Raw genomic sequence first — 16410 nt, 5'->3', positions numbered from 1 at the left:
CATCAGCTCTCCCTGAACAATAACAACTTGGGATCAAAACGACAGCAATCGCGTCTGTTTTCTTTTCCAGCCTGTAAATCATCATCCTGGTTATTTTTAAGATGAAAACAAGAAGTCTGCATCTCCAGCCATGAAATTAGAAAACTGAGTTTTGGAAGAAGCTGTCTAGAAATTGCTCCAATAGCTGGCAGAAGTGACCAATTTTTGAGACAAGGTACCTTGTACAATCACCACAAATCCTTCTGCTCATACACAAAACCAATTTGAATTAACAAGCCTGTCTTCATCATAATTTAAAATCAGTCATCAAAAAATAGTATCTCCCCGACAACCACCTCCCCATAAATCTGGAAGTAAATAGAAGAAAAAGCAAGCTATGTATATGAGATACAAGTATCTCCCTAACGCAAGAACAACAAAGCACTCTTTATCTGCTCCTCTGGGGACCGATGGATGACTAAGAGATTCTTCTGGGACTTTCACATCCTGAGAAACAGTGAAGTATTTAATGTTCATTGACACTCCGACCTTCAGTATCTTGTTCCGACCTTCCCTTGCAGCAAGGACCATCAGAGCATGTCAGCGACCAGTGGTATGTACTGGATTTCTGTTATTGATTAGATGAAGTATGCGTTGGGCTGGGCCCACTCAGCTGGACAAATAAACTCAAGTAAATGACATGTTTATGGGGCTAGACAGACCCTGCAATCTGCTCTGTGTCCTGCACATGGACGGGGGCAAACCGGTTGCTCCAGGTTACAGAAGCAGCGTACAGAAGTGTATCAGAGACCTTTTGAGTTTCCAGCTGGAAAGCTGGCCACTTTTCTCCCAGTGGAAGCACAGGAGGGAAGAAGGCATACAGCACTACACAAACCTGTCGTTTAAACACTCACACTTGTTTCTTCAACAACAATTCTCTCCTGAATTCTGCAAACTGTTTTGCCCTGCCATATTTCCACTTCCCCCAAAACGCCTTTTCCCTTTTACAGACTTTCTGGTCGCTGAAGTCCTGGCTGTGCTGAGTCGCAAGATAGTAATGGTGTACAAACCAGAAGTATCTTCCTGGCGTCTTTTTTAATACATTCCTTTTTGCGAAAGGCACGAAACCAGTTAGTTTTACATCTACGTCCACGGCTGCGCTGCAGAAGCCTAAAATCTGCCTGTGGACTGAGCTACAGCAACACGCAGCAACAGAGGCCAAGTTTCTTGCCAGAGGCTGTGAGCTGAGAGGAGACAACGGGAGGTTTGCAAGAATGGTCCTTCCTGAATGATAAACAATTCCTGGTCCATTCAAAGGATCCGACGGACCTATCTATTTGTTCTGTTCTGTGCCGAGAGGGGACGAAATGACCTATATCAACACAAAAGGAGCTACAAAAATCAGGTTTTCAGTGCATATTCAGCAACTCTAGGCAGCAAATGCAGAATAGGTATTTAGACATTAACCCTTGTAAAAACCTTGCTCCCTTGTCAGAGGATGCTTTATGTTTGCTATTTTTAGCTTTTCAAGTGACAGGAAGCAACAGAAAAAATATTGCTGAACAGCCCTGGACACCAAGAAAAAGCAAGTGAGGCAAAATGAAATCTGAAGTAAGCTCCACAAGATGAGGTTAAGTTATTCAAATCTCCCTTTCCTGCAAGACAGGTGATGTATTTCTGTCTAAACATCCCACCTGATTCTGTCCTCAGTGAACAACCAAGTGACAAACTGCCAATCAAACTGAAAAGCATCCCCATTCATCTGGGTTTCCCCCGCCACCGCCCCGCACCAAGCAATGCTTTATCAGCAGCTACAGAATTTTAATTTGGCTATTTTTGACAAGTACACCGTTTTGCAATCCTGCCCACCAGAAGGATTTGCAAATCTCTCCAAATACTCCTCCCGGGTCCTGATAACTTTGCCAGCGCGAATAGGAAACTTGGGGCTTGCAGAACAAGCCGCTGCTAGCTGACAACGCAGTGAAGATTTTCTTTCATATCTGCAGTTTGCACGAGTAGGCAGCTGGGGTTGTGATGAATTACTATCTCCGATTCCAGTGCTAAGTTTGAGACATTTATTTGGCACAGTCTCTTAGAAAAGACGCCGCTGCCAATATCAACTATTGGTATTAGCAAACTTCTTCAGGAAAACTACCAAAGGTATTTCACAGTCTGTCTCTGCTTGTAACGGGAGTCAGTTCAGGGACCAGAGTTCTTTATTGATTGAACTGTAATTGAATTTTGCTGAGTGTTTATCTCAAAACACTGTTCAAAAAAAAAAAACAAACCCTGAAACATCTTGCTTTGAAAGCAACTTGACTAATTTTCAGTTCTTTTTTACACCTTTTCTTGGGGCCAAATCCTCTTCCCAAGCTCACTGGCTACTTTGATTGCCTGAGAAATTGCATTTTCCATCAGCTATTTGTTGTGCCTTCCTGTCCCATTTTGGTGTCAACTGTCGTGTTTTCAGCAGCTGGCACTGAAGCACGTTTATACAATCCTGCAGATCTGATCTCTTTGCACAAATAGTGCAAGTATAAAGCCCATGACCAGTATATATTTGGAAGTCGGCATATTTTTCGAACCAGTATTCAACCAACCAAGCAACTCCTTTAGATTTCAGAAGCAGTTATCATACTGATGTGCACAAGTTGAAAAATCTTCAAATCTTCATTGATACGTTTGCAAAAGATTCAACCATTTGATCGTAACTGAGCATTTTTGTACTTGGAAATAATCTAAAAAGAAGGTTTCTTCTGTCTGTAGCCTTCCTGGATGCCATAGTGCTCCTCATCCGACTCACAAGAGAAGCCACATTTATTGAGATGGCACTATTTTTATGCAATAAGCAATTTAACTGTCCTTTTTCCATGCTTCTTAAATTATAGATTCTACTTTTGACTTTGCCCAAAAGCCTATAAACCTACTCATGGTTTTCCAACTACTAAGCTTACAGGTACCACTTATACACTTGACATGTACCTTTAATAATTTTCTGGGTAACACTTATGAAAACTGTTAATCAGCCAGTGGCACCTACGTAGATTGTTGTAAATGTCAACTTTTATACTGCTACGTGTACTCCACATCTTTAATGTGTGTTTCAGAGATGAAAACGCGAGAGTACAATCCACCCAGAACAAATACAAAGCAGGTTACAAGCTCCGTTTCCTTTTCACTTACTGAGGCCAGGAATTTATTTTGTTATTGCTATCAATATTATTATCATTATTCATTATGGTTTTATGGCTCCACCCCACCCTAAATCATTTACCATGGCTGCTTATTTCCTTCTGTGGGACCCTCCCCTGCAGGCAACAGAAGTGCCCACAAAAGACAAGGGAAGTAAATATTACAATATTTAAAATGTTCTACATCCACTTTATTCTTCAAATCCTCAGCCTTCTGTAAATACCACAAAGCAGCTTCAACAAATGGCTTATCAACACCTACAGGTTTTCTACGGCCTAGCTGCAATAGCTCATTAATGCACTAGCTTGGGCATTTGCTTTTTATGGACTTCAAAATGTTTCGAAACACATCAACCCATCATGTAAAGATGCTGTTCAGCAGAAATTTCATTGCACCACGCTGCAAGCAGAGTCCTAAAACTGCAACCTCTTCTTTTAAAAAGCATTAAAAATCTCCAAACAAATGGCTTTAATCTTCTAAAGATCTAGAAAGACTATAGCAAGAAAACTTCCTTTTTATAGTTCAGTATTTCTGTGAGATGAGCTCAAAGTGTTAGCCGAGATAATTATCAGAGAGGTTATGCAGATCTTATTTTCAAAAGGTTTTGTTTGCTCTCTTGTTACATAATTGCTTAGTGTTTGTATGGAGCTCAGAAAACAGAAGGCATCAGAGAAATACCAAGAATTATTTGTTTAACAGAAAAATAATTCTTCCAAATCACATGAACATTTTCAACAGTCTTTACTACATTGTGAGGATTTTTGTTAACCTGGAGAGCTGCTCGGGGGTCTAACCTTGGCAGCGCGTGAAATCAGAAACGTGCCTTACCGCTATTGGTTTTAGACTGTTTCAGCGGCGCTGTGAAACAGCAGGAAGCAGAGAAAAGGTGCAATATAATGTCCTACAATTTCCTTTGCTTCTAGCTTTGCTGGTGACAAAGGTCACCACATTCAGGAGATAAAATCAGAACTTCTTGTAAGTCAAACCAGTACCATGAAGTACACAATCACTTTATGGAACCACTAAATGTTTCAAGAATTGGCTAAAACCACTTCAAACGTTTCCAAGCCTGTACAAGTTTATAAGCAAAACTCAGTCAGACTACTTGAATGTGAATATACACTGTAACTTTTAACCAAATTCCAGCCAAGACCTTTCAAACACAATCAAAGCTATCTGTAAAGCGTAGAGAAAAGGCCCTGAATTCAATATAAAATTGTCATCAGGCACACTTATGGATGTACTACACTTAGTATCGCAAGCAATTTAAAAGCTACAGCAACTACACAATTTCAATTCCCGTTTTCAATAATTCCAAGTTCATTTCATGATTATTTACAGGCACTTCGGATTTTTTAGGATGTCAAGAAAGCGTACAGCAAGCGTGCTATGCAACCGTCATACTAGCTACAAAACTACTTTTTGCTTAAACACAATAAAATCAAATTCTACTTACAGCCAACCATCATCATGGCCACCGAAAAGATCTTCTCTCCGTCAGTGGTTGGTGCTATGTTTCCAAATCCTATCGTTGTAAGGCTTGTCATGGTAAAGTAGAGAGAGGATATGTACAAGGAGTCTTTACTGGGTCCTCCTTCCCACTGCCCTGAGCCAGTGGTGTTATATCGATATGGTGTCCCGATACTCAGTGCCAACTGGTAGAGCCAGCTATCTGTTTTGATTGTATTAGTGACTTCATCTATAACTTCATAGTCCCCGATGCTGTACCATATGCAGGCTAGCCAGTGGGCCACCAGTCCAAACACACACACCAACAGCACCAGTACAGCAGCACCATATTCCAGATAATGGTCCAACTTCCTGGCAACTCGACCGAGTCGTAGAAGACGCACCACTTTTAAGGAACTGAAGAGGCTACTGATCCCCTAGAAAAGAATAAAAATCATTATTTCATCTGAAATATCCTGCTGGTTAGCAGAAAAGGCTGTACAGCGATTCCTGCATCTGCTTTAAATCTTTCTATACATTTTTTTTTTCCATGCCTCAGATGACAGAATACAAGACCGAACCCTCCTCTCCCTCCGTTACGTTTGTCCTCATCAAGGTAAATCAAGTTTGGCACTCAAGTTATCCACGTTTGCTGGACAAATTACTTCGTTCAAGCTCAGTTTTGCCAAGTAACAGAATAGTTCTGTGGAATCCAAAGTGAGAAATGGCATGTTTATTACAAAAAGGAGTGATTCAATACTTTGCCAGTTTGAAGTAAATGGGAGATTCTGCTTTGACCTCAAGGAGGTCAAACATGGTGGAAGTGCAGTCACAGACGGAACTACACCATCCAAGTGGAGTCTTCTCAAATCTTCTCAGAGAACAGTATTCTATTAAATCCAAGCAGAGGATTGCTATTCTGGCCAAAACGGGGGTCAACCTACTTCAACAACCCTCAGCATTAAGATGCTCAAGAGAAACGTCAGAAAGTAATTGCAATGGGTGACCACAGAGAAATCAGCCTGTTGTTCCTCTCTTCCACCAGAGAGTACCTGTGTAACTTCCTCTAGCCCAACAATCTCCACCGCATATTATCCTTCACCGCAGCTAATGTAACTCTGGATATTTTGTTATTTATAAGAAGCCTCACTGACTGAACATGGAACTAACAACTGTGGGCACGTCACCTTTCTGAGTGAGGGTAATAAAGACCACAAGGCACTAGCAAGAAAACCATGTGCCTTTGCATATAGGGTTAACTTCCTTTCCAGTCAACAGACATTGCAGATACTTTCCTAAAGCAAGTATTTCTGCTGTGGTTTTTTTTCACGCAAGATAAATGAAGTACAAATAAATGGAAGTACAATTACTTAGGGAATAGAAGCACAGGGACCATCAAAAAGTTAATAGAAACATCTGAGAGGGAACAAGAAATGTGTATGTCCTCCTCAATGCACAAATGGTTTGCATGTATTTTAATAGAGTTTATAGATGCAAAAAGAGAAGAAAAATATGTTCCTGATCTATTGCAATCCCATGATATACCTAACTCGTGCATTAAATTAATTAGTGGCTCAAAATAGAAGGTTTGTAAAGGAAGGTTTCTAATATAAAACATTCAGAAGCTGAAGACATTTAATTTAAAGTAGAAATTAAGACATAGAAAGCAATGAGGCAAACATTCCTAGTTACTGTGCCAAGACTAAATTGCCCTTTTCTATGCATCATTATCAAATCAGTCTAGTCAAAACACTGGCTAATTATATTATCAAACAGTAAAAGACTAGAGTTTCTGGAGTTTTCCATACCAAAAAAACATTCATCTCTTTTGCACCTCTGTTTCTTTTCACAACTAACGTTTGAAGGGTAACATACATCTGGTATTTCCAGATGTAATCTGTTCGACAAAGTTCTTGTATGTTTTTCAAATCCTGTTGGAATTTGTTTCAGATCCCCAAATCCTTAATAAATTGAAGTTCTATATTTGCATTCAAGCTCTCATGATGACTAATACCATGGGGGGAAGTGGAATTTTCCCATTTTGATTTCTGTATTTTGCATTTACACAGGACACGGATCTAGTTTATCATTCTTCTTTCCATCTAAACGTATATCTACTTATTGGCTTTGGGTTATATGTCTGTGAGGCACTCCGAACAGCCAACCTGTCCAATAAACTGGGAAGCCCCTTACAATGTTCATTACACAAAGGACTGGGGTCAATGGACTGCTGAATGAGGGTCACACCCCACAGAAACAGTATCTACATTAAAAAAGAAAACTACAGAGTAGTTTCAAAGTGTATTTCACGAAATTAATCTTCAGTGTGTTTCGGCGAATCAACCCTAATTCTGAAAGTTTACAACTTGCTGTGAAATCAGAGGGAGAAAACAGCATGTTTTTTTGTAGGATTGGGTCCTATTGTGTTGGTCAAGGAGATACACATTATTTCCACTTTACTTAAAGAGTAGCTGTTCATTACCAAGATTAAAGCTAGGAAAGGAGTTAAGAGACCTGGAATCTAAACTTGGGAGTCCCCTTTTTGCACGCAGTAGCTTAAGTTCACCCCAGTGGCAAGGCTGACACTGCACCTTCTACTGCACAAACCGAAACCAAAAGTCAGCCCTTGATCAGGAGAGTTTACAGTCTGACATTCCATCCTCCATCCATATTACATCATCTCTGTAAGTTACAAGGACAGCTTAGCAGTTGTACAACTAATATAAAAGGACAGCATTTATTTAAAAGTCTGGGAGAAAGTTTGCACTGTGATTATTTTTTTTTCCTAAGCACAGATAACAATCGCATCTCTTATGCATAAAACAAAAAGAAATGTGTCATTTTAGCCGACATTGAAATGTATTCTTTCCAAAGAGTAATTCATTTAAGTAAATTTCACTCTAAGTCTTAAAGCCAGTTCAGTTTGACCCACTACTTTAAGGCCAAAAAATCCCAGATTTATTTATTGAGCATTCCCATTTCCTGTCTAATCTTGCAAAATATAAAGACAATATTGGAAGATTTAAAAGCCTAGTCCATAAAACACTACCTAGGAAAGTGCAATTAACCACGTACTAAATTAACATGTGATGCATTGCGCTGTTTAAGTACTGGTTGGGTCGAGCTGGTACCTTTATACTTAAAACTTGCTTGACAGTAAAGCACAATTGTTAATACACAAAGCTCTGCCTAAGATTCAGCAGTGATCTCTTTGGTGGATATTAATGTGAAAGACTAACTGCCTTGAATTAAGTTTGGGCTATTCAGAAATTCAGCATTCTAAACGCAACTGATTGCTGGCTGCCTTTAATTTAATTTTTCTTTTAACTGCATTTGTGCTCCATAATGAATATTTGTAAACCCTTCTACTAAAGGATGAGCATCTGCTCTACCTGAAGTAACCTCAGCACGCAAGGAACAGAGAGGTGATTAGAAACCTTGAATAGAGCAGGTAATCCCGTCTGGCACTAGCATCGTGTAAGTAACGCACGTTTTTAATACTGAGGATCCAACCTTCTGGGAGGAGCATTTGTTACTCTATTGCCGTATTTAGTCAGGCGGGCCAATTGTCTGTAATATCTGTTGGTCTGTGCTCTCTGACTGAGAATACCTCATTATCTTATAAACCATCCAATCCTGCCCCTTGAGGTTTTGTGTAACTCATTTCATCATGCCTTAATCAGATGAGGATTGCTCCTCTTCAATCATCTCAGCTGTAGAAATCTTTTAACTGAAAAACCACCTACTCCAGAATTGCATTTTGTGTGTCAAGTTTCGAACCAAATTCCGTTCTGATATACATCATTGACTTCAGCGTTACAACTGTGAGTCACAGGAGACTCTCCCAGTGACTTTTAAGGCCACTAGACCAGGAGAGGACACATGCAGTAGCTCTGAACCAGCCCCTTTTGCACCACCATTTCTATTAATCAGATAGCTGACGCCATGATAAAAGTTATCCAGAAAGACATTTTTGAGGAATGGATGTTCAACTTTGGAATTAAATTAGCCATTCATGATTAAACAAAGCCCAAGTTTTTTGACATAAGCACCTTGCAAAGTCTGTGTTCTCAAATTCTCTTGATATACTAAGAAAGGAAATTCAGTTTGATAGTGGAGGCACAAGTGATGACAGCACTCAGTCTGAAATGCAGAGGGATCACTCCTTCCTATTAAAATTACCTGAATCTTGTCACTTCAGCCCCTCGATGTTACCACATTGTCAAACTTCAGTATTCCAGGATGAAAGAAGTGTCTAAGCTGTGTATCTGCATCTGGCTAAACTCTTCTGACCACAAGGCTGAGAAAGAGGTTTCCTGGCAATTGCGATGCACGCCGTGGGAACAGACCTCTTCACCTCAAGCAAGAACAGGGAGCTCAGTTCTCTTGCGCTTAATGAATCCCTGATAAGCCAGGCAATAGAAAGGATGAAGCTATCAAAGTCATGTTATACAGGGGTCGACAGCCAAACATGCAAGAGGATAAAGGGAACGCTGTCACCAAAGGAAAATGAAGGTTAACAAGTGCAGCAAATCATTCAAGTTAGTGTGAGTGCCAGAGATGTCCTCCTAAACCAGGAAGGAGAGAGTGGAGTCTGTTCTACACTAAAGGAGCAACAGAATAGCAGAGCTCCATCTTTGTAAACAACATAAAAGATTTAATCAGCTGGTTACTTGCTAATCTAATAAGTCTTTTCTGCAGTAGGAAATCATTGCATAAATGTTTAAAAAAGTAAAATAGAACCAAAACCAGCCATTATTTTCTACCATATAAATATATTAAAATCTGCTTAACCTCAAAATTAAATCCCAGTATGCTGAAATGGTAAATTTGTGCTTATATTTTTTTTTTTTCTATTAGGGAACAATGTGTTTTTAACTCTAGGCACTTTTTCAATTAGATTTCACTCCATGGTTTTTTATTTATTTGTTGTTAGCTGTGGGCACATATGCAACCGCAACAAAAAAATGAAACATACATTTTAAATGTGTTCTAAAACTGAAATCCTTCCGGCTCTGAAAACAGGCATTGGTACTGCATCATTTAACAGAAACCATTGTCTTGGAAAAGGTCAGAGGAAAAATAAGAAGAGCTTTTCACTATGTTTTGATGTTCAGCACATTGTGGTTTTGAAGAATTTATGGTGTGGCCAAGAACCAGAGCTGGGATCCTTTCTATGAAATGCTGTAGGGCACATTGCCACTGCAGTCAAAGGTGTGACTGCGGTATATACAGACCTTCGTAAGCTAAATTTAAGCTAATATGCTTACAGTTGCTAGACGCAAGCAATTACAGCAGCCTTAATTCAGCAAAACTAGCCATTAAAGTGATCAAATCCTCTGAAGAGTTTGCAGCCCAGGCTGAGCTCTTTAAATCAGTGCAAGAGCAAAATGGTTTCATGTAAATTGAGCTTGAGCAGACCTGCACAAGCCACCGCCACACCATGAATGAGCTCTAACCATCCTCCTGGGGTGGTATTCACCTCACATAATGCTACAACCTTACGGCCAGCCTTCCAGTCTCTATGTGAATTGTCCAGCTTTCCTCCCTGGTGAGTGAAGAGAGAGGGATGTCAGAAGAGCGATTCACCCAATCCATCTCAGACAGCTGGGGATGCGATGAATCACCTCTTGGAGCTCTCTCTCCCCTCCCACTGAATACAAAGGAGCGGAAGCCTATCACTTACACAGCTTACGGGAGGAGAAATTAAACCCATCCTTAGAAATCTGGATAGCTCGGATCTGGGCAGCATCCAAACCTGTATTATGTTATTACAGAGATAGATATTACGGAGCACTGCCTCACAATGTGAGACTTATCTTTCTCGATATGAGCTTGGAGAATAAATGCTATTAATAACAGTAGGCTGAGATTTTCTGCAGATGCAATAGCAGGCTTATTTCTTCATTGAATAGCCAATTACTCCACAGAAGGTGATGCTGCACTACATTTGGTTCTGACTGATAGGATTTTGCAGAAGTCCCCATTGGCTTGAAGAAGGAATTGAATCAGTTCATTAAAAATGAACAATCACAAAGTAAACTGGACTGGGGTTCTTCATCTCAGAAGGGCAAGAGCTGGTAAATTATAAATGAGAGTATATTGAACTATAGACACTAATAAGTGAAGACAACTGGCTGTGAGAGATAGGAAAGCCACACGCATGGCAGCAGAGGACATCTGGAATATCCTTAGGTCAAAAGGTACAAAACATCCAGACATTGTACCTCAAAGAAGGGGAAAAACTTTTAAAGCCGGGCATCAGTTATAAATGTGTAAATAATCACCCAATGGAAGAAAACAGAAACAGAGAACTGACAGTATATAAGAAATAAAAAAATAATCAACAGAAAGCTACTCCTTAGAGGGTAAAAAGAATAGGGATAAAGCAAGAATTGCCGCATGTCAGGACAAACTCTTCCGTGTAGAGAACATTAAAACAAATACCCAAAGATTCTTCACATTCATAAATGAAAAAAAAAGAACAACAAAAGTAATCAAGGTGCAATGAAGTAAAAATAATCCAGGCTTGGGCTAAAAATTAAATTAATTCTCAGCTTTAGTTTTCAAAGATGATGTTGATGTTTTCCAGAAGAGCCAATGCATCAAGGAGGAAGGAAATAAACACATACATTACCTGAACAAATATTAAGGGAAAGAGTAATTAGAAACATTGAGATAAATCAAAATGCAATCAGTGTAGCAATAGGCTTGCTAAGCTTAGGTTAGCTGGCATCCAGCCAGGATTTCCTGATAGCTTTCTCTGATAACACACCTCATTTTCCAAACAAAAGAAATACAGTATTTCAGTAACACAAAGTGCAAAATTATTAGGAAACACAGAGAAAATGGACCACAATTGAGAGGTGTAAGGTGACTGAGGAACTTGTGAAAACAGAGACCATTAAAAGGAAACCTAGCAAGGGTTACAAGTGGCGACTCTCGGTGATTTTGTTGGTTTCTTAGAGAAGTAAGGAGAAATATTATATGGTCACAAAATCTGCTGATGGCACACCTTTGGAATACACTGTCAGGGCAAAGAATAATGGGGTGGGAATAAAGGAAATTTTGATAAAGCTTAACAATACAGAGTTTTGGGGTATCCATTACCGGACAAATTAACAAAAAATTCTACAACTATTAAGATTTTTAGCTGAAGATTACTGAGAAAAAAAACTATTTGGATATATGGATTAATCCCATAGTGACTCAGAGCAATCAGCGGGTTACACTCACAGAAGAGGTTAATCCAGTTCCAGGATGGATCAGTTGAGTGTTTCCACCATCCAGAGGAAAAGCCAAACCCCAATTACAAAGCAAAGATGAATTCTCCGCCTGGAGTAATGCATACATCTCTGCCCTAAACATGTATTCAAACTTAACTGTGCAGAGAGAGGCAGCTGGAATGGCCAAGAAAATTTTCATAAAATTTCACAAATGAGGTTTCCAGACAAGATCAGTTTGCTTAGATTAAGAAAAGGGAAACAGGTGTGTTTATGCAGGGGGGTGGGGGGATAACTGTTCTTTCTAAGCACGTTGAGGAGATAAACATGAGGGAAGGAAAAGAAATATTTAACCAAGGAGGCTGGCACAGGGACAAATAGGCAGACTGCAAATCAAGACAGACTGGCAGACACCGTGAGTTAAGGCGGATTTTGACCAGTTTATGGTAAGGATGATACGATGAACCTGCCCACCAAAGCTCAATGACTCAAAAGGTTCCTGTGAGTTTTACCCCTGCTATTTTTTTCCGCTTTTATTTTTTTCCTTTGAAAAGTTGAAGTGAGGCAAATACAGTCTCAAGGGGACGGATGCATCTCACGTCAGCCTAAACCATACCGTGGAGAGGTCTGCATCTGAGCTAGTCACGCTAGCGTGTCATTACAGTCAATGGTGAGAAACAGACATTTTAGCGCAGGTGACTCTTCAGACCTGTTTTGGAGATGCATCTTAGAACATGAGGAGCTGTACTCTGAATGTGCCTGTATCTCCTTGAGGACTATGCCTGGCCCTGTGTTTCATCCGATGAATCCGGTGCTTAGTACATTTTGAAATACAGTCCAAATACTTTATTTAAAGAAGCATGGGCAAAACTTTCATTACCTTTCCCTCACCAGAAGTAATTATACACAAAAAAAATTCACCCAAACGAATCACTTGGCTGATTCCGTAAAGTCAAGGTATAGCTCAGCATTTGGCATTGAAGCAGTGAAAAACGCACCATTTTTGTAAACCTTGGGCAATCTTCACCGAGCAGTTGTTACATGATGGTACACAATGTAAAAGAAAACAAAGTGCCTACAGATTTTGGGAGAAACTGAAATGATGAGTCTTGCCAACACAAGCAAGTGAGCCTGCAGGCACGTATCCAGAAGACACAGTGCAGGAAAAGTATCCAGGAGGACGTATAGGCTGTTTGAAATTTAACCAGCAAATCATTCCCAAAAGAAATTTTTGAGCTTAGCTACTTAAATAGAGCTTAGCTCTAAAATCCCTGGTTAGCTTCTTAATGCGTCTTTACTGGGGTTAATGTTAAAATAAATCTTCCAACATATCTCAGAAACCCTTCTTTTTAGGTAAACAATTAACTAATAAAGTCGCATGGTTACAAATCCAAATGCTGGAATAAGAAAAATAAAAAAGCAGCATTGCTGATTTATCACTGCTTTAGGAACTGAATTTAGGGTTGCATTCAATTATGTAAATCAACATGGGAGTAGGGGGCTTTGCTTCTGCACAAGCTATCTAGATCCTGGGTCCAGACACAAGCATAGCCCATACAATACTTGACCCTGCAACACCGGTAGCAATGGGAGTAGTGACTGCAGCGAGCACAAAATTGAGTCCTTACAACAGAATGAAAGCAAGTAGGTTTTCTCATACAGTCTCTGAAAGCACCTCCAAATTTATTGCGTGAGATTTATCTTTTTTTTCCAGGAGGATGGGGGAACTTTTCTTTTTTTTCCCCCCTAACACAAATGTCAATAAGCTATAACATTATAAATAAACTTCAAGTGAATTGTTTATGGCACAACTACACAATGCAATACGTTTCAAAGAGTGAATAACTGAGGCTATAAAAAGAAGGGCAATTTCAAAATATTTCTTCTAGACTCAAGTTAAAGGAAATGTGGCGTCTTGCACTATTTATTTGTTAGTGCATGTGTGCCCAACTGGGGAAAAAAGGGGATGATATGATAAAATCTGATAATTTTCACTTACTTAGGGAAGGTGGATGGAGGATGAAATGGGAAGGAGAGGAAGGTCTGTCACGTCAGTTGGGATAGCCTCTGAGCAGGATACTGAATTTAGCTGATATTTAATGCCAGCAACAGACTACACATTCCCTATGCTAATATAGGAATGAAAAAAAGAATATCTGGAGCGAGTAACCTGAGTTGCAATGCTTCTACAAGTACTTCTGGAACTACACATACACCTGACGCCAAGGGGTAGACATAACACCAACCCAGTCTTGAAGAAAATAGACTCACACCAAGTTACACGGCTGCCTTGCTAGTAAAACGTTGCTAATTTTGATGTTAGCCATGCAGTTCGTTTCGCCAGGGCTGTACCTTGGCTCCATTTTGTGCAGAGCAACTGCCCAACCCTAAGCCTGCGACTCTTTTCCTCCCATTGACGGCTGACTACAGCCATCTCAATAACGTGGATTTGCGATACTCCCATCAACGTTATGTCAGTGAGCATCTGACCGGATTATTTCAATTGCCTCGTCTCCTTTGTAAGCCTTCCCCTCCTTTGTGAGCAAAGGGATCAGGCAGGACTCAAGCTTCTCTTTCAAGGGAAGCTCCACACACAATTTACCCCAACTGGACTTTGCATCACTTAATGCGGCTCTGACTAAAGATTTGATTTAAATGGCTTGTGCCCAACATCTGCTTCCCAGTAACATATACAGGACATCTAAAAAAAAAAAAGGGGGGGCGAGGGGAAAGACAGACCACTGAGACCTATAATTAAAGTTCAGTATGCCATAATCCGCATCAGAGCGGTGCAGCACAAGGCTACCAGGTCACATCCATCTCATGGGATGACCCTGCCTGCCCTGCCACCACCCTGTGCATCGACTCTGGTTCAGGCCCGTCCTTCACAAGTTGCCCCTCACATCAAGATGACGTTAATGTGTCTCCACAAGGGAACCTGCAGAAATATCCCAGGCCTTGTATAGCATTAAAAAAGCTGGCAATTAAACACTGGCAGAATTTGAATAAAACCTTAGCTTGAATAAAAGCTAAGAGAGTTATCTGCAGCTAAGTGCAATAAGGGTGAATAAGTGACAGGGGTGAATATGGTTGACGATCTATATAATATACGCTTAAGGTGGATACATTTATATTTGTACACCGTAACCAGGCCATTGTATTATTATATTGCCGTTTTCTGCACACTACAACAGGATGACAGTATTCTTCACATTTAATTGCCTTCCAACTGCATAACAAAGGGGAAAATGCCAGGTCCCAGGCCTAGCGCTTCTGTCGTTACGTTGCTAGGAGTTTTCATCACAGTTTAACACTTGGCTGCAGCAGGGATTTAGTTCTGGGAATTATTTTCTCCATGTCAGCCACCTAGATTAAAGAAAGGTAGCTATCCATAGAATATTTCAGAGCCAAAGCCGCATTCTTGAAACACACCGATTTATCTTCACCTTGCATATGACACTCAGACTGGGGTCCCTAAAACCCTTCTTCAAATATCTCTCATAAAGGGAATGTTTGCAGTAAAGCACCGCAGCTGGGAATATGGCTAAACTAGTTGTATCAGCTTTTATTTGCTTTCAATTTACAGACGTTGCTATTTTAGTTGCTATTAATTGCAATAATGCAAAAACTTTCTGCCACTACCGAAAGAGATCGATAATAGTAATTAAAAGATTACAATTACAAGGATTCCATGCCTTAATATGTCCTGCACAGATCGCTAAATTTTAACGGCCACTGGGTCATGTAGTCTTACATTATTAAACAATAGACATAGAACTTCAGAGTTTTCTGTCATTTAAATTTACCTGCTTTCACTTCCAGCCATTGGCTCATGAAAACTAATTTTTGCAGAAAGGATGATCTTTTATACAACTCATTTGAAAACCATCTATTTGGCTATCTGTATGTACTATCCTGACATCTGGTCCCACTCTTACATGGCAATACGGGCCGTATCATTTTAGGGCCATGTTTCTGGCAGAGACGAGATCAAGCTTCTAGGTTTTGTTTCATTGCAAACTCAGAAATTCACGTATCTCAGTGAAAAATCCCAGAAAAGAAAAAAAAAAAAAAAAAGACACCAGTATTTCTCTAAATAGTCAAACAGAGGCCTCAGCAGCCCTGTATCAGCATGCCTGTACCTGAGTGTGGGTACCTGAGGTCCTTCCAGCTCCAGGTACTCTCCCAATTGCATGGCTCCATGTGGAGACAAGAGCCAAGCACCTGCACAACATCCTGGTTTCCCTGGGATGTAAATCCGTGTATTTGGTCCCAAAGGGAGCTGTAGAATGGTTTGACCATATCTGAACAAGCAATGAGATCAGCGTCCCCAGGCACACTGTAAACCCATCTGCTGACAATTTCAGCCCAGTGTGACTCTGATAATGGTGTACTTATATGGAATCAAGGGTTACCCATGCTACAAACAACCTTTTGGTAGCCCAGACGGACAGAGGTTGGATATTTACCTCTCTCTAGTAGGCAGAACACATACAAAGGCTAAGCCTTAAGGTAACATAATTCTCTAGCTTCAAAAGTAGGGAGTCATGATTTTAGAAAAACAAGT

At 40.1% G+C, this 16410-nt stretch overlaps 1 protein-coding gene across 1 annotated transcript in view; it reads right to left on the bottom strand.

The window, feature by feature from the left end:
* KCNH5 (potassium voltage-gated channel subfamily H member 5) overlaps positions 1-16410 on the bottom strand; it is a 163149-nt gene that overhangs the window by 97122 nt on the left and 49617 nt on the right. Inside the window, exon 7 of the mRNA XM_054199802.1 lies at positions 4628-5057. Within this exon, the coding sequence (XP_054055777.1) occupies positions 4628-5057 (430 nt within the window). The remainder of the gene's footprint in view (positions 1-4627; positions 5058-16410) is intronic.

Source organism: Rissa tridactyla, chromosome 4 (genome assembly GCF_028500815.1).
Source record: "Rissa tridactyla isolate bRisTri1 chromosome 4, bRisTri1.patW.cur.20221130, whole genome shotgun sequence".
In the NCBI taxonomy this organism is placed as follows: Eukaryota; Metazoa; Chordata; class Aves; order Charadriiformes; family Laridae; genus Rissa; species Rissa tridactyla.
The sequence above is the reverse complement of the archived record's forward strand: the minus strand, read 5'-3'. Positions and strand labels throughout refer to the sequence as shown.